This window comes from Desmodus rotundus, chromosome 6 (genome assembly GCF_022682495.2).
Source record: "Desmodus rotundus isolate HL8 chromosome 6, HLdesRot8A.1, whole genome shotgun sequence".
Classification (NCBI taxonomy): Eukaryota; Metazoa; Chordata; class Mammalia; order Chiroptera; family Phyllostomidae; genus Desmodus; species Desmodus rotundus.
Window position 1 is genome coordinate 9,933,892 of NC_071392.1, and position 26,862 is coordinate 9,960,753.

General features: G+C 44.4%; 1 protein-coding gene across 1 annotated transcript in view; it reads right to left on the bottom strand.

The window, feature by feature from the left end:
• Positions 1-26,862, bottom strand: part of GARS1 (glycyl-tRNA synthetase 1) — a 40,821-nt gene that overhangs the window by 11,760 nt on the left and 2,199 nt on the right. Inside the window, exons 2-11 of the mRNA XM_053926183.2 lie at positions 21,269-21,370; positions 20,431-20,533; positions 18,954-19,095; positions 17,481-17,569; positions 17,015-17,091; positions 12,247-12,392; positions 9,917-10,066; positions 4,982-5,144; positions 3,768-3,932; positions 406-514 (exon numbers count right to left, since the gene is read on the bottom strand). Of these exons, the coding sequence (XP_053782158.1) occupies positions 406-514; positions 3,768-3,932; positions 4,982-5,144; positions 9,917-10,066; positions 12,247-12,392; positions 17,015-17,091; positions 17,481-17,569; positions 18,954-19,095; positions 20,431-20,533; positions 21,269-21,370 (1,246 nt within the window). The remainder of the gene's footprint in view (positions 1-405; positions 515-3,767; positions 3,933-4,981; positions 5,145-9,916; positions 10,067-12,246; positions 12,393-17,014; positions 17,092-17,480; positions 17,570-18,953; positions 19,096-20,430; positions 20,534-21,268; positions 21,371-26,862) is intronic.

The window sequence follows — 26,862 nt, forward strand, 5'->3', positions numbered from 1 at the left end:
CAAGCGAGCTAAATTACTATTTTTATCTACCATAAAATGGCACTCTGCTTTCAACAGCGAAAGTATTCACCAGGTACCCTTTATGTAAAGGGTATGCAGGCAGGTGCGGGTGTGGGTAAATGCATTTTGGAAATGGCTGAGACAAATTGGTCCACACCCTGAGAGACACTTGGAGCATTTTTCTGAAAATACTTCTTTTAAGGAGCAAACAGCGGGTGGGCACGAGAGAGATTACGAGTGGAGAGAAAGGGAAAGGAGCAGTGAGATGGGTGAAGCCGCAGGTGGAAGTCTCGCCCCGAAGGATCACACACCTCAGTTTACCACAGCACAAGGGAGGGCCTGGCCTTGTCTAACTCCAAGACCTTTACACTCCAGCCCCGAGTGCAGGCGTCACTAGAAAGGATATGGGCTCTTTCAGCGGCTTCTCAGCTATCAGGGGGACTTTGGTGGCGCGCGCATGACAGGAAAGGTCGTAACAGGACCGGTCAGCACATCCCACGATCTCAATCCAGCCCTGAGAAGACAGAATGGATGAGAACGTTTAATTCCTGGCTTTGGATTCACTCACAAGTGCGTGCGGATTATCGCTAACTCTGACGTACTCAAGGACAGCTCGAGTGCTGACTACCCACTGGCTTGTACGAGTGTGTGAATGGGGTGGTTTCGCACACCAGGCAGCGACAGCCTGGTCAGCCTAACTCTCAGCGCACACACAGCAGTCTTCTTGCCTTCTGGACAGACCCTTCTGCCATGCTGGGGATGTGGGAGACACTAACAAATTCTAGGATTTAACTATGGAAATAAATTGTGAACCCAGGGGAAAAAATGGGTGTGTTTCAAATTGGTGACCAGGATTTAAAATAAATCTAGCAGAAACCACCATGCATTTTGGGGTGAAATGTCCACAACTCTCACAGCTCACGTCAGACGGCTGCTTCCTACCCTGCAAGAGAAAATCCAGTGAAGAGCAGGTCATGTTTGGGTCACAGGATAAAGCTGAAAACCAGCGTGGGTGCCAGGTTCCATTTTTGGTAGTACCAAAGACACTTTTCAAGAGCACAATTTAAATTGTTTTCAAAGACCCTTTAGAATCTGTTATTTGAATAAGAACAAACGAGATAAAAAGCTTATTTTAGTAAATAGCTAATCAGTTTTCGTGAATATTTAATTTTTGCCTTTGGTCCAAAGAGGGAAAGTTCAACTATCACGAGCTTTCCAAGTGCATGGTACCGCATGTGCTTGGAATAGAGAGAGCAAATGCACAACTCACAAGCTCAGAAACCCCAACACAAAACAACAGCAAAACTGGAATTCGAGAACGAAGCCCGAAGATACTCAGCTTGGTCATCTGACACTAAGACGACAAGTGGTATACTGATATCTCGAGTGTATAAACCTGGTGGCTACCATCTACCAGGGGTGTCGATGAAGGCTGCCTGTGCTAAAAGGTAAAACCACAGAAACATGCCTGGGAACGGTGAACGGCTTTGGGACAGCAGTCACCTCTGAGAAGGGGAGAGAAGGGTGGAGCGTTAGCTGTAGCAGTAACTATGTTTTATTAAAAAAATTAAATATGAAGCACACTAAAAGAAAGTCCTAGTTTTTAATGGAGTTCTCCCTCTTCTTTAAATTCTGTTACTTGGGAGCTTCTGGTTTTGTTTAGTCCAGTTTTCCAATGACCTCACACAAAACATTGTAGCTTAATCTCAAGGCTAGGCCTACATCATTATTTAAACTTTTTTTTCTTTAACTTTTAAAAATTTAGTACTAATTTACATATAACATTATATTAGTTTCAGGTATACACTGTGATGATTTATATTTGTATACACTGCAAAATGATCACCATGGTAAGTCTCGCCAATATCCATCACCATTAATAGTCATAGAATTTTTTTTCTTACGATGAGAACTTTTAAGATCAATTTTCTTAGCAACTTTCAAATATGCAATACAGTATTATTAACTATAGTCACCATGCTGTACCTCACACCCCCAAGACTTACTAGGCCCATATTTTCTGATCCCTAGTCCTTGAAGGCTTGGCCACAACTCAAGTGGCCCTCAGGAATGGATGAGCAGGAGTGTGGGAGGGTTACTACAGCAACGTAGCACAAGGGGTAATTAAGAGCACAGGGAGGAGCCTACCAGCCCTGGTTCGAGTCCCACCTCCACCACTCACTAGCTGTAGACTCCAGCAAATTACGTAACTTCTCAGCACTTCAGTTGCCTCAGAAATAATACCTATGAGTGGGGTAATGGTGAAGATTACCTAAGATAATACACAGCCACTAACAATTACAAATGTTGAACGAATACACAAACACAACAGATGCAATGTAACCCAGGCCAGACTCAGAATCTAAACAGACAGCAAGACCCTTGCCTGGTTTAACTTGGAGTGAGAGCAAACTACGAAAGGGACCTGGTATGGAACAAAGAGAAAAAGATATGCTTTCCCCACACAACCCAGAAAATATTATCTTGGTTTGATTTGAAAATAAAAAGAAACTCCAGAAAATCTAAGACATGTAAAGAAAGTAATCAGCATCTGTATCATTCAAAAATAACTACTACTGTCATTTTGGCACACACATGTCAAACAAGCCTGTGAAGAAACAAAGTTACAAGAAAGACCTAACAGATTACAGACTCCTTCCTGAGCCCACAGAGGAGAAAGAACAGATTAAACCCACGCCAAGAACAGCTGCTGTGGAGTACGCACAGCATTACGCAGGTTCAGAGGGTGCGTCTCTGCAAAGCACAGAGAAGCAAGGCCTGGCGAACCGAGGCCCCTGAGGCTCAGTACGGTTTTTATATTTTTAAAGGGCTTAAAAAACCCCAACCTGACAACAACAAAGAAGAGAGGCAACAGAGATCCGCAAAGCCTGCAATATTTACTACAGAAAACATCTGATCGAGAAAAGAAACAGGGAACGCTTTTGGGGAGAGTCTCATAATTGTGAGTTTCACTTTCTACTCAGTATTCCTCAGAATTATTTTTTGCTCTTTGTTTTACAAAAGGACTAATTTTTAATAACTAATTTTTATTTTTAATCTAAAAAATCAATCTTAAAAGACCCTTTAAGAAGTAAAAGTAAAACCAGGGACATGTGGGACACGGACCCAGGGCTGAAGTGTCCACAGGGCTGAGAAGGCCCTCCAGGACCGAACAGGCCGCCAGAGGCTCTCACCCAGGCCTGGGTGCTGCTCTGTTCCCACGGCCATCCATGCGGAAAGCACTTCCCGTATCCAAACGCCTTTCCATCCTCAGTTTCAGTCCAACATCCACGGCCGGGGGGGGGGGGTTGGTTTAATACCTCTCTGAACTATTAAATGCACAGAACTTGAGAAAAGGTCATTCCTAAACAAGAGGTCAGAAAGAATCTGCTGGTCTGTCCCCCCATCACCGAATAGCTCTCCACACTAAGAGCACCAGGGCTTTCTTTACTCGGCTCCACCGCCCTTCACAGTGTTTGCCTGGGTCCTCGTGGGTGCACTCAGGGACACCCCCACTGCCACCACCTACCCCTGGGCTGCACAGTGGCGTCCCCACCCCTCTGCTAAGACATCTAAGACTACAGAGGGCACCGGGGCACAGAGCAGCCCCTCACAGGAGTGTAGGGCAGCCACTCCCCCAGGTGCTCAAGGGAAGGCCTCTTCCTCTGTTCCACTCTGGCATCGGGTGCACAGAAGGCAACTTTGGCACCCCTGCCTCTGCGCAGCGTTGTGAGATCACACCCTGAAAGCCATCCCGCCACACTTACGTAGGACGTTTTGGACTCGGCGTCCCAACAGTCACAGGCATAATGGGCCATCTCGTTCTCCATGTGCTGTCGGAAGCGGAGCTTGTCTGGCGACACTCCAACCTTCGTGAGGAAGAGGTAGATTCGGCCAATGAAATAGCCCAACACTGAGTTGTTGATCACGCCCTAAAGGTAAATGAGTGAAAGGGTAAGTATGTAACTACACAGGCAAGCATAGAGAAAGGAAAAAGAAACACATTAACTCTCTGCAAGGCCAAGGACCATCTTCCACTGAGTTAGTCAAATCTGAAAAATATTTGAAACACACAGTAAACTAATTTATCCAGCTTTCGGAATAATCTCAAAACCGAGGAGGTGATTTTGGCTATTTTTATAGGGGTTAATGTCAAGTTAACAAGCTGATAATAATGGAGTTATTCAAAATGAAGTTACTCTACCATACTCACTGGGTCAAGAAAAATTTAGCCTAATACCTTATACCTTCTAAATCTGCAATACTAAAAATGGCGTTCACCATAGTATCCTAAGGAATGACAAATACATTCCTTCTGAACTCCCCAAAGTAGTAAGACGTGTTGAGGGGATTTAATGCATTCTCACCCCCTACAATATGTGAGCCCCAAACAGTGTACGTAGTCTTACTACTTCAGTCCTGGGAGGATCTCAGGAATCATCCAGCCCCCTGCCAGGTGGCCAACACGTTGTCACCCAGCCTCTACTTGGATATTTTCAGGGACAGGAGGCTCACTGCTCCCCAGGGCAACCAGGCTGCTGCTGTCAGAAAAGTTTTCACGCACGCATTTCTCTAGGCAAATAATTAGAGAAGTTCTATTGTATGTAAGACTTTCTCCCAATTACTGTCAGTAATAGAGCAGAGTTTAAGATCTAGGGGGCTTGCTCTCTGTGAGTCAAATGTTTCCCAAGAAGTACTTCGTATTTTTAAAACTCGGACTGCTAAAGCACAGTTCAAACTAAGGTCTCTTTCCTAAGTGGTCCCTACTCATTTTCTTCACGTTAACCCCGATGGCCCACAAATTGCCATGTTGAGGTAATTTCCTGCCACAGTAATAACAGTATATAATACACACTGTATAAAAACAAGTAATAAAATGACTGCTAATATAAAATATTTTGTCATCCAGTACACAGAAGTTGCTAAGTGCTACAAACCCCGGACCGGCATAACCTACATTAAGTCACCTCTGGAATCTTACCTGCTCAACAGCATCCCCGAGGCGCATTTTCCGAGCAGACTGCCCGCTGACCTGGGCTCTGGCGGAATACAAACAAAGGTGCAGGTCTGCCACTGTCTGGAACTTGGGGTGCTCCTTCTCGCTGGGGTCTACAAAGTGCTCGATTTCTGCCATTGTGAATTCTCTGAAAGCAGAAATAGGAGGGCCAAAAGCTGCATGCTTCACTATGGAAACAATAAACAAGGCCCTATTTTCAACTTCGTTCCATAAGGGTACAGGCCTTCACACCACAGGAATATCTCATCACTAAAGAGAAAACTGTCTGCCTAGGAAAGAGGCTGGATAAGGTTTGTCTGGGTGGTTGTTAATTTTAACCTCATTAATGAAAACTTTACTACTCACTTAAATAGTATTTTAAATAAATAGATACAACCAAACTTCTCTCAAATATTAATTCCTCCTGTCTAGTGACAAAGATTCTTTACTTGACCAAACCTCAGCCAGTCTCCTGACCCTTCTCCTCAGCCCACCTGTGCAGCCTGAACAAGAGCCCTGCTGAGGCAGTTTAACCAGAACTCCCCCTGCTACCCGGTCACCCTAGATATTTTGTCAGGTTTGTCCCTCCACCACCTGCTAGTTGATGGCTGGTCACCTGGGCCTGTCTGCAGGAAGAATCCTGCTGGGTCAGACCAGTTTAGCCAGAATCCCCCGTGTCCCTGCTGTTCCCTCCAGTAATTCCCCGTCCACTGACCCCCACCCTGCTCCTTGGCTATAAACCCCCACTCGCCCGTGTTGTACAGAGGTACCCCCTTATCTGTGGTTTCACTTTCCGAGGTTTTGGTTACCCTCAGTCAACTGTGGTCTGAAAATATTAAGTGGAAAATTCCAGAAATACACAACTCCTAAGTTTTACGCTGCGTGCCATTCTGAGTAGCACCGTGAAACCGCACACCTTCCTGCCCCGTCCTGCCTGGCCTGTGAATCTCGCCTCCGTTCGGCCTGGTTACACCACACCCACTGCCCGCCCGGCAGTCACGCAGCGGCCCCTTGCTCATCACATCGGCTGCACGGTAGCGCAGTGCTCGAGCCCAGGTCACCCTCACAGCAGCCTAACACCCCGGTGTGACACCTCTGTCATTCACTCACTCATCTCGTCACACAGGCGCTTCACCATCTCACGTCGTCACGGGAGCGGGGAGCACGGGAGGCATTTGAGAGAGAAACCGCGTTCACGTAACTTTTGTTACAGTGTACTGTTCTAACTGTTCCAGTGTGTTATCCACTATCGTCGTGAACCTCTTACTTTGCCTAACGTACCCATTACACTTATTACAGATCTGTGTACGCACACACAGAAAAAACACGGGGCACATAGGGCCCAGCACTATCTGCAGTTTCAGACGCCCCCCGGGGTCCGGACCGTATCCCCCGGGATGACTTTGGGGTGCCGTATTCAGATGCGAGCCCTGCTCTGTGCTGATGTCTCTTTTCCGCTTGCAATGGTCCTGAACATAATCGTATTTTTATCACTTTAAGTACTTCCTCTGTTTTTGACACTAACCATAACCACAAAAGATTTATGACTTTTAGCGAAAAACAATTTTCGAAGAACAGATTGATAGTTTTTAAAATTAGGAAAATTTAAGCAAATATCAGGCACAAAAAGAAATGAAATACAGAAATGATTTCTAAATAAAACAGTTCTGCTTAAAGCATCAGCAGGCCTGATAAACACACACGAAACAAAGCTCCCAGTATTCACTTCTCGAGGAGCCGGAATCAGTGGGGAACTGCGTGCAACGGCTTTTACCGCGGTCCGCCTTTCTCTTCCCGACTGCTCCGAGCAAGGGAATGGCTGCTAGTGGCGCCGCACAGCTGGTTTCCTCAGCGCGACAGATTCTCACACAAAGCGTCACTCACAGCGGAGAACGAGGCAGAGCTGCTGGGACAAGCTAACATCAAGCTAATTGCATGACGGTGAAATAAATATGCACATGGTAATGGCTCCCCAAAGAGATCCCTCTGAAAGGCAATTTAGTAGCTATTGGAGAGAAAAGTGTTTTAAGTTAATTTCATGAGTAAAGTCAAATCTTCCTTCTTTAGAACACACATTTACCAGTGCACTTCCATGATTATCCCAGATGTTTTAGAAGTAATGAAAAATTGCTTAAATGGGTCTAAATATACATGAAATGCATTTCAGAAGCTTTGATTCTTAAATTTCATTTTTTCAATGGCATCTCCATTTGGTCCTGCAGTACCTAAGTCCAAAGCATCTTTCAACAACTATCACACACCGTCCATGTGCACAGCAGTACAAGAGAGTGGGCAGCACAGGGTCTGTGGTAACGAGCACAGGTGTGCAACGGGGCTGACGGCAACGGACAGCTGGAATGCCGGGCAGATCAAGGTAAGAGCCTTGCCCAGATTCCCAAAATAAGCTGCTGCCAAAGTCTCTGCATCTGTCTGTGCAGTCATCCCAGCTCACGGACAGGAGGTGCAAGTCATCACTAACACTGATTTCACAAGCTGACTCCCGTCTTTGAGTTCACAGGCTGCACCTGGAACTGTGGAAACTAAAATACACATAGGCTGTTAAAAAGAAGCAAGAGGCCCAAAATGGAGTCCCTGTGCAAAGCCCCACATCAACAAACCAAGACTTAACATATAACCTAATCACAGTTTTCACCTCTCGCAGCAATGTAACGTTTAACCAGTCAGCCTGGAATTACCTGGCCAGCAGTAGTAAGGTAACAAACAGTAGGCCCCTCCACTCCCCTTTGTAGGGCGGCCTTGCCCGAAACAATGCATTCTTTGCTAATAATTTCCTTTTACTGCCCCCTTCCTGCCTTTAAAAAACCTCCCTTCTGTACAATATGGTAGAGCTTCTTTCAATTTGCTAGCTGGGATGCTACTCGGTTCATAAATTGTTCAATAAAGCCAACTAGATCTTTAGAATTTTTGTCATTTGACAAGGCCCAGAAGACAGAACGAGCCAATCAAAGCTCAAACCTTAAAAATCCCATATGAACAATCTAACACTCGCAAGCAAAACAAAAGGAATCGAAGCTATACAAAAACCAGTCGCCCCTCAGCAACGTCCTCGGGAAGAAATAACACTAAGCTAACCCCGGCCCTACAGCAAAAACCCCGGGACACTGACCCATGGAAGAGCAGGCACACGTCCAGTCGGGACCCTGCAGAGGCGCATACGGAAAACAGGCCAAAATCCGCACAGGATGCTGTGGGGCAAGGGCCCAGGGGACGCAACTCCGGAGGCCGCGGGGCCTTCACCATGTAATGCCGGGGATGCTCCTCAGTTCTGAGCTGGTTTTCCCACACTATGTGCCTCTTTTTATTCCACAGGCCCCAGCTTCTGCCTTACTTCATGGTCCTTTACCACCATTTATTTTTGATTTTATTTCTTTATTTTGAGAGAGAAAGGAAGGGAGGGAGAGCGGAACATTGATACGTTCCTTCTCGTACACCCCCAACTGGAGACCAGGTTCACAACCCAGGCATGTGACCTGACTGGGAATCGAACCAGCGACCTTTTGGTTTGCAGGCTGGTGCTCAATCTGTTGAGCCACCCCAGCCAGGGCACAACCTTTTTTTTTAAATTTCCATTTCAGTTTACGTTAAATATTATCTGTATTCATTTCAGATGTGCAGCACAGTGGTTACCCAATCACGTACTTTACAGAGTGGTCCCCCCGACAGTGCAATAGCCACTCGTAAGTCCTCTCCAAAACGCTGGCTTTAGACAAGGTCGGTCTTACTCAGCTTCCTCAGTGTTCTGAAAGCAGCCCCGCAGGCACTACTGGGGAAGTCAAAGAAAAAAAGACACTCCAAACCCAAGTGTTGGGAAATAAAACACACTCAAATCTGACAAGTTTTTCATTACTATACCGCCTGGTTGGAGTTTCGGACTACCTCCTCTTCCTGCCTGAAGGCCCAGAGGGTCCCTGCGCCCCCCCCCCCATTTCTCTAGGCTGCGAAGGCTCTTTCCCCCACGGAGCCTCCGCTTCTAGACCACAAGGCTGAAGGGGTTCTGGGCCTGAAGACGAGTGTGGGCAGCACACAGGCCCGCTCCTCAGAGGGAGTCACGCGCACTGACAAGAGCAGGCGGGTGGCTGGGGTGCTTTGATGAAGCGTGGGCAGCCGATGCGGCAGTGCAGACTGAGGTCTGTAATCACCGCAGGTGAGGAAAGACCGGCGGAAATGGGTGGGGCAGCGAAACTGCCGAAAATACTTTTGGAGCCTAAGAAAGTTAGGTTTACCCACATCCCTATTTTTTGTATGGAATTCACTGACCTAAGGGATGACATCAGTAAGAGAATATACAGAAATCACAAAAAGCTTCGATTGTGAACAGCTAAGTCGTAAGCAGTCTCTGAAGAAAAACGCAGCTAACAGCGCCCCTAGGCCTTCCCACACACGCCTGGGAGGGAGGTCACTGGGTCAGAGGCCGGTGGGCGTCTAACCACCAGTGGAGAGGGGTAAGCTCGCTAGCACCCCCCCCCCAACACCGGGAGGAACAGCAACTGGTTACCGAAACCCCCTCCTGCAGCAGTGCTGTCCGGACTGAGCCTCCTGTCACAGCCGTCACCCTGTCACAGCCGTCACCCAGTCCCACCGCGCCCCGCACTCCCGAGCATCGCCACTGGTTCGACGAACAAGGTGCTGACATCCTCAACACACGCGGCGAACGCGGGGAGAAGCTTCCGCTCTCCTTCACCCTGCTTTCCCTTCACACTGCAGTTCCTCAGAAGTACCTGTCACCCCAGAGATTACGTTTGGAAAGACACATGTAAAACACGGGGTTTTTGCAGGACAAAAGTAATTACACAATCATGTAAGAATGAAGCAGAACTGTCTCAAAATAGCAAGTTTTCGGGCGCAAGTCCCTGCCTAGGCCCTTCACTGCTTTCACCCGAAGGGCGGCGTGGGCAGTACCTGACTCTGATCAGCCCTGACCGCGGGGAGATCTCGTTTCGGAAGGAGTTTCCAATCTGCGCGGCAGCGAACGGCAACTTTCCTTGGTTGAATTCCAAAAGTCGCTTGAAATTGAGGAAAATCCCCTGTGCAGTTTCTGGTCTCAAGTACCTGTAAATTTAAACCAATCACGCTGTTATGAAGAAGTTATGTTTTCCAACAAATCCAAGATTCTAGATGCAAGTCCTGAAAGTCCTGAATACACTGTTTGCACACAAAGCTGCATGCGCCCGAAACCAAAGTCTCAGAAAGATAGTTTCCAGGGCAGCACACGTCTCAAGCAAGTACTAGAGTGCGTGCCAGGGAACCGGTGTGGCAGTGCTACCGCTAGAAATGTCACTTTATGAACACGTTATCACTCCAGGGAGTCGAACAACCACCTCCCTCGTAATGTCCCTGAAACAGATCCCGATATTCTTCCTGACTGATCATTTACACGGAGGCAGATGACAATTTTAGATCCTTCTGGAAATCGGACCCATGCCTGAGCACGCCTCTGCTGACCCACACACTGCAGAGGGACCTGGGACTGCAGACGCCAGCGGGGGCTACCCCGGCACTGGTGCTCGCACGTCACGAGCACCACACCTCGCCAGGAAGCCTTCCAGGTTTTTCAGGCCATGTTCTTCTCTGCGGTGTTCTACGTTTTCAGCTGGAGGCTTCTAATATTTCCCCGCATTTTAAAGATAGAGCCAAACGATTATACCGTTAGAGCCACTGCCCGTTCTGAATGTCAGAGAAAATACTCTGTGCAAAAGAACAACTAGGAAAGCACTCCCAACAGCCTGCTTCATGATGGATGCCTCCTAAAAGCAACTGTAACACAAAGAAACAACCACAACGTCTTACCCTCCTCTCACTCTGGCTCACCCAACCCCTTCGGTGTCTGTGCTCCTTTGCAGGTCTCACCGCGTACAAGTACGGCTACAGTTTCTATCCATGTTTGTGAGTGGGATGTATAAAGTTATGTATTCTCTATTTTATACTTTTCCATTTTTAAGTAACTAAAAATGTCTCAGATTTAACAGCTGCAGAATATTCTACTAAAATGTTCTACTTTGCTATAATTTATTTAAACATTCCCAAATTATAGGATAAAGAAGTTATTTCCACTTTTAATTTATATGCCCTTGACATACATAGCTTCCTTTCCTTTTTCCTAAGAGAAAAAGAGTAATTCTCTGAGAGCAATCCTTGGGAGCAGCACGGCGGATCAGAGGGTATGGCCCGGTTTGTGACTGTGTGTGTGGCCGAAATTGAAAGACTCACCATTCACCTCTTTCCACAGAACACCCCAAATCAACGCTGTGTCCTATCAAAGTAACTCTACTAACACATTCTGAACAATTCATTTTTGTTTTTCTGCAGTCTCTACATCTACTCCAGGAAACACGTTCTACTTAGTGTCGCCTTACAAAAGCCTACCCTCTCTCACTCTGAGACGGGACCGTAAGGAAAGCTCTCTGGAGCTCTGTGGTGAAACTGGCCGAGTTTGTGAAGGACGGATGAGGAGTCTGGAAGCACAGCAGCTAGTTCTGCCACGCTGTAAACTTCTCAGGTGTCCTTCCCTCTCTGAAAATTGCATCTTTCCCTGAAGCTGAAGCTGTGCTGTCCAGCGGGGTAGGCCACTAGTCCTGTCCACGTAAATTAATTAAAATTGAGTGCGTGGGCCCTGGCTTGCGTGGCTCATCAGTTGGAGTATCGCCCCATCATCTGAAAGGCTGTGGGTTCGGTTGCCGGTCAGGGTGCGTGCCCTTTCCCTCTCTCTAAAATCAAGAGGCATGTCCTCCAATGAGGATTAAAAAACTAAATTAACATAAATTAATTTTAAAGTTCCGTTCCTCAGAGGCCCACGCCCGATTCAAGCGCTGAACAGACACATGTGGCCACGACACTGGGCAGCACAGACCGTGGCGCGCCCCCACCGCTGCAGGCGGTGTGACGTGGACCGAACGGCTCTAGTCTCCTCCTGCAGTACGTTCAGGGGCTGTCAGAATCACTCTTCAACTGTGCTTCCTGAACTACACAGCCGTAACTGCAAGATATGCTGATCACAGACTTTTATGTTTATTTTATGGCAAAAAACCCAACATATACACTAAAAAATTATATTCAGAAAGAATTGGAAAAAATAAAATGTAAGAATATGTCATAATTTCTCCTTCATACATTTATCTGCACTTTCTATATGTTGCTTTTCAAAATTTTTCCTTCTTGGCTGATACTGGTATTTAACTTTTATGACAAGTGATTTTAGTAACTTTGTTACATAAACAGTGAGTGATACATACCCAGGCATGTTTCCTCCAGGCCCAATGAAGGTCTTGAACATCAAGTTAAAAGACACTGGAGGGGAGAGGTCATTCCCAGTGATGGGGGACTTTACATTGTAATTCACAAAAAGATCCCCAAGTTCTTGCTGTCCATAGTTATCGAGCTAAAGAACAGGCCCAGAAAATGATTAGTGTACCAGGCTGAGAAACAAGGCATATTACATATTAAACCCTATCCATCACTGAAACTCACCCAAAATAAGAACATCAGAATTAACCTCCCGTTTCAGATACCCACACTAAAACCACAGCCAGTTTACACACTTTTCATTTACCAACAAAGAAATGAAGTATCCTTCTGGAATGCCCTAAAACTCACATATTCACCATTTCACAATCAAAGATACGGCAAAATACTTCTTCTTCAATTGCAATAGTTACTGGTTGGCAAGAACCTGAAATCAGGTAACTAAGTTTTTTAAGCTGAACTTTAAAACTCCGTGCATTTTAAGTCAGGTGCACAGCCCTGTCTATTCGTCACATGTGCTTAGAGCTTTCCTTTCCCACCAGGTGTGAAGGTCCTCGAAGGCGGAAGCTGCGTCTTAATTCACCGCTGCACTCTCTGGTTTACCACGCGTCTGATACACTGGCAGTAAGTGCCAAACCCTCCAAAAGGATACATGACCTCCAGCTGGAGAATTTCAAATGACTACGACAAACCATTTAATAGTAAAGAATATTTGAAAAAAATTTTAAAACCTCTTAATAGAAATAAAATAATTGGATAAATCAACTTATGGCCGTAAGAACTGGCTTTGGAATCAGAAAAACCAGGGTAAACCACCCAACTCTACCATTTCCAGGTTGTGTGACTCAAGACTGAGCTCTTACCTGACCTCTCTGAGCCTCAGTTTGCTTGTATGTAAAATAGGGCGGGGGGGGGGGGGGGGGGACAGACCTACCTCACGCTAAGGGGTTTCCACGAAGATTAAATAAAATGTAAAGTGCTTAGCACAGGGCCTGCCACACAGCACCAACTCGATAAAAGGTGACTATGACAATTTATATTTTCTCCCTTCATAATCCAGTGGACATTTCCACTGCACAGAAAGGGAGCCTCCTCACATTAACCCCACGTCCCAAATGCGAATTAACAATGTAAAAAAATCAGGCCCTCTAGCTCTATTTCTACGGAAGTTCTGGGAGAAAACCCTATTCACACCATGACCCAGGAGATGGGATCAGTAAGGAAAGCGTTCCGGTGACTTCAAGATACGAACACCACAAACATGAGTGGGTCTCCTTATCTGAGGACACGTCAAAAAGCCCGTGGAACACCTCTGTCTCCCGAGCAATTAAAGAATACACAGTGCTTTTCAACAGAAGACATAATAAAAAAAGAAGTCAGGGAGACAAGATTCCAAGGACACACACAGGAATCAAAACCCCATGAAGGAAAATTTGGCAATTTTTAGCAAAATTATATTTGCAAGTACCTTTAGACCAAGCAATCCCACTTCCAGGAATCTGTCCCAGAGACACAGCAGCAAGAAGATGCAAGAACAAGGTTACTTATCGCAGAACTGTTTGTAAGGGCAAGGACGGGAAAGACTGTGTCCATCGGGAAGCAGGTGGTTCTTTAGGTACCGTTCTGCAGCAGTCTCCGGGTACCTCGTTACATAAAAAAGCAAGTTGGAGAACAGGACGTGTGGAATGCTACCATTGCCTAGAAAGGGGGTCACATCATATCCGTATGTCTTTGTTTATATTGTTAAAAAGTAAGTCAAAGTTTCTTATCTTCAAGGTAAAAACTGGTTCCCTAGGGGGCTAGAAAGGGACTATGGTGGGAGGAGAGGGAAAGACACTAGATTCATTGAACGTACATTGTTTTGAAGGTTTAACTTTGGATATATAAACATTTTTTTGACATAATTTAAAAATAAACTTAAATTTCAAAAAATAAAACTCTAAAACTTCAAGCTAAAACAAAGTAATGGACTAACTGAATGTCCAGCTAGTGAATGACCTACTCAGAGAGAACGGTTCCAAGTGATCTTAAGCAGTTACTAGACTTCACATTACTGGCATATCCTTAAGCAAATAAAGAACAAAAAAAAAAACTGTTAACTAGTTTCGAAATTCCTACTGTTGATGGTAGTGCTGACACTGCTGTTCTGAGAATACTAATGTGTACAGTGCCAGACAAAGCATATGAGTAATGATGCCGGTGTTGCTGAGAACTAGGGCTTCCGGTATAGGTAAAGGAGGTACAGATTTAAGACTAATGAAGTCCCATACCTAATATTAACTAGAAGTATCAATATGAATTCATAATGATTCCATCTTAACAATGTCCTCCTCAGTCCACTAAAAGGTCTAGAACCAATGGCCATCAGCATTCCCACTTATTAAGCATCTTGCCAAAAATATCTGATCGAGTCTCTAGATCCAACTGCCAAATTACAGGAAATATGGAAACAAAGAAACATGTGAAACATCACTACAATAATGCAGTCAGCCAAATCCAGACAGCTGGAAACACTAAAAGATAAAATGTCTCAACTTAAAAATTTTTTTTAAATGAAAACCTCAGGAAAAAAGATATGAAGAACCTATGGACTGAAAGAGATTTGAGAAACATTATCAGGCAGCCACAAAGTATGGACTTTATCTGAATCCCAATTTAAACAAATCCTGGTAACATTTAAGACAATCGGGGAAATGTGAACATTGACTAAATATGTGATAATATTAAAATTTATTAATATTTACCAAAATAACAGCAGTGAGGTTCATTTTCTGAGATTTTTGTCTTTTAGAGCTAACATAAGAAGATGTTTACAGATGTAAAAAGACGACGTTGAGATGTGCTTCACAAAAACTTGGGGGACAAAGGTGGGTAAGTGAGTAGGGAACAGAGTCGTCAAAATTTGGTAACACTGAAGCAGGCTGACGGGTACATACGTATCTATTACACTATTTCGAATCTTTCATAACAAAAAGCTAAAAATGACTTTAAAAACTGGTGCATACAGAGACTGGTCAGCAAACACGGGCAGAGAGGAGAAACAAGAGAATTAATTCTGAGCTGTTGAATCCACACAACAGGAAGAAAGCTCTTCCTACCACAAAAGGTCAATCAGTGCCTTGTAAAGAAACCGTGGAGCCTCAAAGCTGAGAAGGAGTCACAAGCACTGACAGGCACAAAAACATTATGCGCTCAAGCAGCAGAAGGGCCCTCAGCAGTGAGCCCACAGGGGCCCTGCCTGAGAACTAGACCATTTCCCACAGTCTCCTCACTGAAAATCACACTGACAGCAGTACGTATGTATCCGTATCTATACACACACATCTCTGATACGGCAAATCAAAAAAACCCACACTGCTCTCCTAGAACGTGGATCCAAGATAAAACAGGAAGTCAGTGCTCTAACTATAAAGTATGACTTAACAAATCAACTAATTACTTCCTGCTTCTGACAAGTTACTTGGAAATAAATGAAAGTGTTACAATCAAATATATCCACACAAAACCTCAATAAGTCTAACACTCTGAACAGGAAAACAGTAATTCAGGGGTAGTTAGACATGCTTCTCATATCTTCTAATAATAATAAAGGTCATGCCTTTGGAAAAGAAAGGAAATGAGAAATGAATGTGTAGCTATAATGGTGTCAAATACAAGAAATGATTTGCTAAATCATGAGTAACAAGAGTATAGCAATGAGCTTCAAGCAAGGAATAAACTGAGCTTCACAAGGACCCAAAATAATTTCCAGATTAAGATTTCAATTTAAGTGAGAAAGGAGAAAACTTCTCAGCTAATGCTGGAAAGCTAGTACCACAGAGAAAAATTAGCTTGTTAAAAATTAACTAGGGCAACAGCGGAAAACGAACCAGTAAATTCTCATGAGAAAAAAGCAGAGTTGGGGAGCCCTACATGCAGCCTCACATATTTATACACCAATGTAAAGAAAAAATATATGATCACTGGGTTTTTTTGTTTGTTTGTTTGCTTGTTTAACCCAAGGAAGTAAATTTAGGGAGTGCGCTGCGGTGAGCCTCATAATCAAGCAGTGTCGTAGAAAGGGACTCGCTGCAGGGGCTGCACTGGGTGAGGAACCAGCAGCATCTACACATGGACGTGCGCATCTTCCCGGGCCGAGGACGTGCGGTGTCATCACGTCTGAAGGTGGTCTGTGACCCACAAAAAGGGGAAGAACTACTTCTGACACAGAGGACATTCCCGCACTTGGGAAAGTCAGACTAGTCATCTCTATGGTCTCTCGTCTTCCCCAAACTTGTCACCTTGAACAGAAATGTAAGAACTGCACTGGAGAAGCAGCGGCTGGGTCACCAGGCCCTAAGAATGACAACATGGAGCCAGGAAAGGTGCAACCCGAAGCAGCTCAAGGAAGTGGCTGATGAGAGCGTGCTCCTAGAGACACCTGCCCCCGGGTCTCCACATCAACACTGAGCACTAGTCATCGTCTGCGCCTCCTCTGGGTTTGCTATAAACCCAGAAAACTGGTTTCCAAGGAGAGGGAACAAATTTTATGCCCATCTAACCGAATCTGTTGGTTTGAGCTAAAATAGAGGGTTAGTCACAAAAGGTAGGGAGAAGAAAATAAACACGCAACAGAAGACCTATAAGGGACAGAAGGTAAACCTGACTTCTTTATCACTGTAGCTGGGGTCAGCACCACAGGAACTCAGCAGTCACTGAACGCGGGAAGACAGGCAGCCGCTACCTGAGGTACTGTGATAACATCCGTCAGGAACTCACCTGAGCCAAGACACTTTCCATCTCTGATTTCTTCTCAGCAGAACACTTCTTATCAGACATCAGTTTCTGTAAGTGAGCTGCAAGAACAAGGTTGGCACGTGTCAACGTCAATCACTGGGAAGAGCGGACAATGCACGTTTGAGCTGCAATGCTGGGCAGGGAAAAAAATGAGTCTCAGGGTAGTGTTCTTAATTCACACGAATCCCTTGGTTGATTTTACAGGGAAAGAAGGCATGATATTGTCTTGATTCTTTTGTTGATTTAGGATTTCTAATTATCTGTACACATATTTTTGAATATAAGGGATTTGATCTGTACACTTAAGATCTGTGTACTTTAATTTAGCCTTTGTACGTTACGCACACCCCAAAACAATTTAACAGAAAAAACGGAGAAAGGTTACTCTAACCCTCTGTTCTGATCAATCCTACTTGGAAGGGCACTTATCTGAGGTGAAGATCCATACCTTTTAGTAGATGGTCAGCACGGAAGCACTCTCCATTCTTCACGTCTTTCACCATGAAGTCAGCAAACTTGTCTACATGGCCAGAGGTCCTGCGGGAGAACATTTTCATACAAAATAACACACAGGTTTTACCCTGTAAGACAACCCCCTTCTATATGTTTATCCATAGTTTGTATCTTTAAACCTGAAAGATGGAAGCTCCCACATCTATAACGATGCCTCCGGGGTAGATGGTAACATATGCCAGAGAAAAGACTTCCTTCCGGTAGGAAAAAGGACATCAAATAGATATGTTTTCCCAAGGTGTCATAAAGTCTGCACTACTCTGCAGAATCAAACCATGCCTGTCCCACTGCCCATCACTCTGGTGACACAAGCAAAGGGCAAACCACGGTGAATGGGACTAGCCAGGGTTCACTCATCTCACTACAGACGATAAACCTTGGTCCTCTGCACTGAACCCTGTATGGACACCGGTATCTCTGGGAACAGCTCCTGTTAGTGGAGCAAGCAGTAAAGAATAGGTTCTGATCTTTTAAACCACAGGTGGCAAACACAAGGCCCAACCAGGCCCCCTACCTTGTTGTATCCAGCCCGGCACCTTGTTTCTACCCAGCAACAGCGCCGTTAAGGAGTAGTTACATTTATACAGTCCTAAAATTACATTCGGCCCTTTGAAGGCAACCGCAAGGCTGATGTGGCCCCCGGTGAAAATGAGTTTGACACCCCTGCTTTAGACCTATCATCAGAAAATCATCTTGTCTCCATTGGCTGAAATTAGTAAGACAGAGCCCAAAGGATGCGAACAGCAAAAATTAGCTCTTTCCCAGGCAATGTTAAAAATGAGGTGTTGAGCTACAAACTGCTAAGAATTCCTCTCTCGGTTTTACATTCGAAACATCCTTTCCTCTTTCACTTCCATACTCAAAACATCCTGCTCTGCTTTCAACAATGCTGGAGGGAGTAATTTAAATGTCTGCATTAAAACTTCAGCACAAATGGTAGCACGTGATTAAAAATGTATACAAACCTTTGCCCAGAATTCTAAGAATTTACACTGAAGAAATCAGGGGCATACACGAGAATTCATCTACCAGGACATTTCGGTGCAGTGAAAACTCAGAAGCAACCTAAATGCCCATAACGTGGACCACTGGCTACACACGTGACGACACGCCCACAGGCGGAACGCCACCCGGCACAGAACGCGTGCAGAACAGCAACGACAGGAGTAACTGACCGCCGTGTTGAGTGAAGAAAGCGCCGTGCGGCCCACACTGCCGTGCGCACAGGGATGCACGGGGAGGACAGCCACAACCACTTTAGCGTGGCTACCTGTGAACAGGAGGGGAGGGTCTTCTTTGTCTGTCTGTCTTTCTGATTTTCATAACGAACACGGGTGGCTTTTTATAATCACAGAATTACTTAAATACGCACATTAGAGAGTTTCAGCCGTCAAACGAGAAATCTTACTTTAAAACTGGCTCAGGGGTGAGCATGGTGCAATCTATTTCCAGGATCTGTTCCTCCTGGATAAAGTGCTGCCTCCAGGTCTGAATAATGTTGTTCTTCAAAGCACATCCAACCGGCCCAAAGTCATACAGACCACTGACGCCTGTAAAAGGTAAACGACAGAAACATGTACTTTACCTTGTCACTCTGAACAAATGAAGGCAAGGAGACACAAGAAATTGATACTGTAAGACTTTACATACTCCCTAAAAATGTGCTAGAGTCAACAATTCAAACCCCTCAGTACTGAAGAGCCTTATCTCCACAAGTGACAGAGGTAAAATTAAAAAGCTCTTACTGTGTTTACTACGTCCAAATTAAGAATTTCAAGTAGGATTAGCAAAACAAACAAACAAACAAACACCTACAAGCAAAAGAAGTTCCTCCATATGCAAGAATGAAAAACATCGAGTTTCCTGCCACATAAATTAGAAAATAATTTCTTGCATCAGCTGATACTGGTGATAATTTTAGCACTTGATTCTCTAATTTACTCTTGGGTATCTTTAAACCTCACCAAGTTAAACATTTAGAGATCGGCTTAGCCAAACAGAATCAAGTTTCAGCAACGAAGTACCAAAAGTCTAATATTGTTGAAATGATCTCTGCTGACGCTGAACGATACTGTTCTACATTAAATCACTGAATGACATTCACCTACATTCCTTCATATAGCATTCAGAAAAATGCAGATTTATCTACATACTGTACCTATGACAAATGTTTCCCTGTGATTTAGGGACTCTGGTTTCTCACTGCACTTATGTGCAGGTACGCAGTACCCGTGGCCTGTGTTACAGGGCCCTCTGCTGCTCCGGAGTGTCCACTGCATTTTGAGAAGGCTATCTAGTGAGCACAGCTGACCCTGGGACAACACGGGAAGTTAGGGGTGCCAACCCCCGTGCAGTGAAAAACCTGCATATAACTTTCGACTCCCCCAAAACTATACTAATGCCCTACTGCTGACCAGAAGCCTTACTGATAACATAAGCAGTCGATTAATACATATTTTATGTATGTGTTACATACTGTATCCTTACAATAAAGCAAGCTAGAGAAAGGTTATTAACAAAGTCATAAGGAGAATACACTTACAGTATTTACAGAGAAAAGTCCACATGTAAGGGGACCTGCACAGTTCAAAGCCATGTTTTTCAAGGGTCAACTGTACGTGGACACACCGAATGCTTAACACCTGAGCCTCCTATAATCCCCCAAACCCTAATAAAAAAAAGGCCGCCTTCAACAGTAAGTGGGGAGGAGGGAAATAAACACAGATTTTACATCCAATGGCCGACTCTGAACAAACAAAGCAAAACAGCTACCCTCTGCTCTATGTGAGCTCATACAGTCAGGTACGGACAGGAAAGCCATGTTTTTGATCTCAGAGAACATCAAAGCCCCTACACACAACTGTTCATTCTACCACTAACCCCACCTCCATAAATAGCAAAAGCTTGGTCGTAGAAAAACCTCCTCTTCAGGGTGTCTTCCATCTTCGCTCTGTCTACAATGTCGTCTTTGGGCTGCAGCGCCAGCTCCTGCCGGGGTTTTTAAATAGAACACACGTGACTGGAGGGATGAGTAGTAACATGAATTTACGTGTGTGAATTTAGTTTATTCATCAGCAAAATTCAATATAAAATTTATCAGACAAGATGTTGATACCCTTAAAAAAATAGAAACCTTGAGTTCTCCCACCTTTTGAGTTACAGAAAAGTTACCTTTACTTAATTATTTAGGAAAGTACGACCATTTCCAAGACAACAAGACTGAGCTTACTTAGATGCAGGTACCGATAAACACTATCTAAATTTTTAGTGGATCGCCGTACCAAAACAGTGATTAAAACTCCAAACTACGTCAGTTTGGTGAGGGGAGATTTACTGCTTGAGAGTTCTGGGGGCAGGAATCAAATGGACAGACCTTTTCCTTGAAAGAAAAAAGATGTACACACAAAACCCTGACTCCCAGGCACGGGAGACTCCAGGGGAGAACAAGCACCACGCCTTCCAGGGAAAGCAGACAGACTCTAGGGTGTGGGGGGAGGGCAGGCCAGGGGTCAGGAAGGCTTCCAAGGAAGGTGACATTCTGAGTTGCCCGTTGGAAGGACGGGGAGTCTGCCAGGCAGAGGAGGAGGGGCAAGCCTTCTGGGTAAGTAGAGATAAAGCAAATGGTAGTCGTTTGGAATCTTTTCCAGGTTTTTCTCCCCAAAGAGATTAAATAAAGACGAACAGTCCCGTATCTACTTACTATTTTAGAAACCCACGACTCACCGTTGCTTCTAGAACCCTCTTCCGGGCTTTGAGCTCAGCAACTGCTTTGTCCACATCAGCTTGGGGAGCTTTATCTTCTTTCAGTTTCCGCACCAGGTCTCCCTGGCCAACAGAGAACTTACATTCAGGTTGGTTTCAGAGGTCAAGAAAAGTTAGGAATGTGTTTTTAAACATGCCTTTTTAAAGTACCTTTAAGAATAAGGCAATTCAAATGTTTATTATATGAAGTCACTATGAATAACTGAAGGTCTCAGCCCTCAACATTTATAGTTCAGCAGAATATACAAACAAGTATACAAACAACTATGCTCTCAGGGCTTAAGGTGATTATTGCTAGTGTTCTTTTTTTTTTTCTTTTGGAGAAGGAGCAGAGAAAAGCATTGACAAGTCGGAAAGAGCTAGATTAGTGTGGAGAACACAGAAGAAGCAATAAATAGATCGCCCTTTCCTTGACTCTCCTATCTACTTATAAAATAAAACGACTCTTGGTTTTCCACCCACTTCCCTGGCCATTTCCAGCCACTAATGGCTCATCTTCTTCTTTTCTTAATTGTCGGAACTTTTCCCTGGCTAACTTCTCTAGATTACTTGTCCACTTCCAACAACCCTGTGCCCTGTGGTGGAACAGGTGATCTGGGGACATACACGCGGTCGGGGAAACGGCACGCTGCGAAATCACAGGTGTCAAACTAACAGAGCCCTCGGGTACTCAGCAGAGGCACCTGCCCGCCGGAGGAGCAGCCCTTCCACACAGGCCTTTCAGGTTTTCACAGAGTAAAGTCACCGAAATAATAAGCACAAGCCAAAATTAAAAACCCATGAAGAAACAAGCCCCCGTGATTGAGACTCAGGAGAAACGATAACAACAGAATTAGATGCCTCAAAGCATTACAGTGACCAAATATACAACAAAAGATGTTTAAAAGAAATAAAAGCAGGAATCAAAAACATGAGCAAAGAACAGAAATTCCCCCAAAGCAATCAGGCAACCTGAAAAAGAACCACACAAATCATGTGGAAATGAACAATGAAAACGAAAAACTTGCTGGACAGGAGAAACAGCAGACCGGCTACCGCTGAAGAAAGAATCGGTGACCTAGAGGACAGACCTAAGGAAATTACCCACGGATAACCATGGGATGAAGCAGAGAGACCATGAGTTAAATTTATCAATCAGGCAATGAGACCCAGAGAAGAGAACAAGAGTCTGACACACATCCAACCAGAATGCCAGAAGAATAGGGAAAATTTATTAGATATTGTATTTGAAAAAGTAATGGCTACAAATTTTTCTGTAATTGCTCAAAGACACGAATTATCAGATTTAGGGAACACGATGAAACCCAGCAATATATAAAACAAAAGCCCGCACCAAGACAAGCTGTATAAAATATAGCACTTAAGTGCGGTTATAGTTTAAGACCTAGTTTTTAATACCTGATCCACCAATTTTGAAACCCTAAGCCAAAACCTCATTGGGTTGTTATCAAGAGTAAATGAAACAATTAGTATTTTCAATAGTACTCAGACAAAGTAGAACACAAGAAATGATAGCTGTTATTGTGCTGGAAAGCATCTCAGATTGGCTGTGGCCTCACTTTTTCAGAGGTGTCCAACCCACCTGGTTTAGAGATGAATTATTTTTCTCCGCTCCAAACTTGCTCCTTATCTCGTGTATTGCTCTGCATTTGTTAATGGCAACAAAATCTACCAGTTCCCAAACCAGAAACATCAGGTAATACTAATTTACCTCCAACATCTGGTCTGTTGCTCGCCGGAACTTCAAATCTAATCTCTCCCTCCGCCCTTCACAGATGAGACCGCCACAACCGACGGCCAGTCTGTCTGTCCTCCAGAGGTCTGCACGGCTACAGCCGGCCCAATGACCCTAACCAGCGACCTTTGGTTTTGTAGGATGGCACCCAACCAACTGAGCCACACCAGTCCGGGCAGCAAGCAGTAGTTCCCACTGACTGTCTGAAAGAAGCAGGCAGGCAGTTCGTCTGAATCTCTCTCCTGTGTCAAGCACTGCCACTCCCACATATCTCATATTTCTTTTGGAGCTTCACATTGAAGACAGGGCGTGGACAAAGGGCCCACCACAAGTAAAGGTAAAGACAGAAGTATTAAAAATGAATTTTCCTGCCCTGGCTCAGTGAATTGAGCACTGGCCTGAGAACCAAAGGGTTGCTGGTTCAATTCCCAGTCAGGGCACATGCCTGGGTTGCAGGCCAGGTCCCCAGTAGGAGATGTGTGAGAGGCAACCACACATTGACGTTTCTCTCCCTCTTTCTCCCTCCCTTCCCTCTGTCTAAAAATAAATAAAATCTTTTTAAAAAATCCTTCTAAAAATAAATAAATAAAATCTTTAAAAAATATAATAAATACAAGTAATTTTCCTGAATCACTTCTAAAATCATGCTTTATAATGATCCAATCCTGAAGACAAAAGAATTGGAGGTGATCTAAACATGGCCGAAGGTACTTAAGGACTCCTATTTCTAATTATTTTTCTTCTCGCTTCTTCACCGCCCAGCTGTATTTTGATGTGTGTGTATGTGTTTTCGATGAAACTGATGTGAAATGACAAGTTCTGCATTACCCTTCAGAAACATCAACTACAAGCTTAGTTCCTGGATAAGTTCTTACCCAAAGACACACATCTGAAGTAACAGCCTGTGCCGATGAAGCCAAGCAGTACTAGACGAGCAATCATTCCCCAGGATCTTCGTGGACCCTTCATATATACATCATGATATGTATTCAGCCAGCCAAGAAAAAACAAACAAAACCACCACTCCCTCGCTTCTGTAAGGTGCTTGGTTTTACACTTGTGGGGCGAGAGGGTTCTTGTTGAGATTGAGTTCGTCTCAGGTTTCCAAGTGTTTTATAGCTAGTGCCCAAAACTTCAAAAACGTTTCATTTGCTCTCTGTGGCTTAAGCAAGAGCTTTTTTTTTCATCCTCACCCAAGAACAATTTTTTTTATTGTTTTTATAGAGAGAGGAGGCAAGAAGGGGACAGAGAGATACAGAGAGAGAGAGAAAAGGAGGGAAACTTCAACATGAGAGAGAAACATCAATTGGTTGCCCCAACTAGAGACTTAACCTACAACATGGGTATGTGCCCTGACTGGGAATTGAACCTGTGACCTTTCAGTCTACAAGACGATGCTCCAATCAACTGAGCCACACCGGCCAGGGCTTAAGCAAGAGCTTCAAAGCAGAAAATCTAAGTTCAGAAAATCAAAGCAGAGAAGAACTGAGGGCTCTTCACCCTAAGTCTCTTCCTACTGAGATCTGAATTTTAGCTGTGTCTTCCCAATTATAGTAAACTATGAAATACTGAAACACAAGTAATGCTATGCACACGTCTATTCCTATCACTAGTGATTTAGACCGAAAATCATTTAAAGACCACCCAAGAAATCATTAAGAAGGCTTTTCTATCATCCTATCTTACCAAATTCCAAAGACATCGGCCCTCTTATAAAGGTTCAAAATGTTATCAAACCAGCAATCACAGGAAAATAGATGAGCTCCATGCCTGCAATGGTTTGGTAAAATCAGCATTCCAGTAAGCCACAAGTATTTCAGAGTAACACCGAACATTTTACCAAGAATTTGCTATGGACTGTGGGCAGCCCGCCTCATTTTAACGTTTTAACGCCAGGCCCATGTTACAGGTGAAGACATTCAGCTACAGAAAGGCTTAACCACCTGCTGAGAGTCACCAGCTGCAACGAGTGGAGTTAGATCCAAACTCTGGAAATACAACTCCAGAGCCCACACTTTTAATTACTAAGTCCAGCGACACAAAAATGGGCAGTATATTTTTCAAATTACAGAATCCCTAGCGATCCCATCTAGCAATTTTTCAAAAACCTTTCCTATCTCGACAATTTTTCACTGCAGGTTAAAAAAAGTCCTTCTTGGTTATTTTCCCCCATACTGGTTACTGTGTGAGAACACCAAGCTACATCCACCTAAAGCATCTCAGAGAGGCCTCTTTCATCCCGGCGACGACTGGAACCCCTCACCAAACCTCTACACCAGCTGTCAAGTAAAAGCCACCTAATGGGTCGTGTTTGCACAGAGGCCTTGGGACATGTAATTTCTCCAGCTGAGGAATCCCAACGTTTACACAAAGACGGGATCGGGAGCAGTTCCAACAGGAGAGTGTGATTAGCACAGCCAGGTGCTGAAAATAGGTAAAATGATCACAGAAAGGCACCCTCGGTGTCAGACGAGGGCAGTGGTGCAGGCCCCGGGGGCAGGGTGCAGTGGGTAGAACAAACGGGAAGGAGAGAGCCGAGAGGATGGGGAAACCCTCAGCTGTAAAGGGAAACATGGGGTGGGTAGTGGGAACTTCTGGGGGGCTGATCAGACACTACGGCTCCCTTAAAGCAACAGCTCAACAACTCGTGGTCTCAGAGCCCGGTTACACTGTTAAAAATCCCTGAGGACCCCAATTTCTTTTGTTAGTGTGGGCCATTTCTATCAGTGTTTACTGTATTACAATTAAAATACAAATTTTAAATATTTACTAATTCATTTAAAATAACAGTAATGAATTTTGCAAAATTCTCAAATTTCCCCAAAGCTTTATTATTGGCCACAAACACCAACAGTTGTTTTCCTGAAATGATGAGCTCCCTTCCCTCAGTTTCCAGAAAATGAACACCTAGTACCCAAGACTGAGTGACAGCACCGTGGGGCATTTCACAAAAGTGGTCCATGAAGAGGCAGAGAGCTCAGCCTATGACTCAACCACACAAGGGTTTGTGCTGGACAGTCACCGTGTTCCAATACGCTTCCCGCAAATTCACACTCTGTCACACAGAAAATGAAAACAACGTACGAAATTGGTAACATTAATGATTTTACTGCTCTCTGAAGAACACTCTAAAGCAAACCCGACTTAAAAAGAAACTGCTCTCGGAGTGCGATGGGGAACGCAACAGCGAGGGCTGGTGTCCCTCACCCGGTCCGACGGTCAGCACTCAGGGCAGGCCGCTTTCCCCGCCCCTGTGTTCCCACCACCAGTGCCAATGGCAACCCAGTGAAAAACAAAGTAACATCTTTGCCTTGTCACAACATGGCCCTGACCTTGGGGGCCTCCAAGGGTCTGCACAGCACACATTTAGCGCCTCTGCCCCAGAGCGATGGTTCCCCAACAAAACACTCAGGGACAGTGCTTTCACTAATACGTGGTAAAAAAAGACAACGTATTAGATATTTTTTCAAAGTTAAACCTACTAAATAGAAAAGACTGTTCTTTAAGTTATGGTTTGCCTTTTTTTCGTATTAAAATATCCTTTCTTTTATGAAGTGAAAGCAGAATTCAGATGGCAGTTTGAGGATTGTTATTAGTTTTTTTTTTTAATGTACTTATTTGGCAAAATAAAGGCTGCCCACTCTATGGTAATTACTAATTTTTTTAAAATTCAGTTGTCCTACAGTGCCCTTCATCAAACAACTATGCATTTTTCTTGATGTTCTGAAGCTCTCCCAGAAGCTCCATACCTAGTTCTCCAGTAAACAACTACGGATACGCCACAGGAAAACACATCAGAGTCAACCCAAACCTTTAAAAA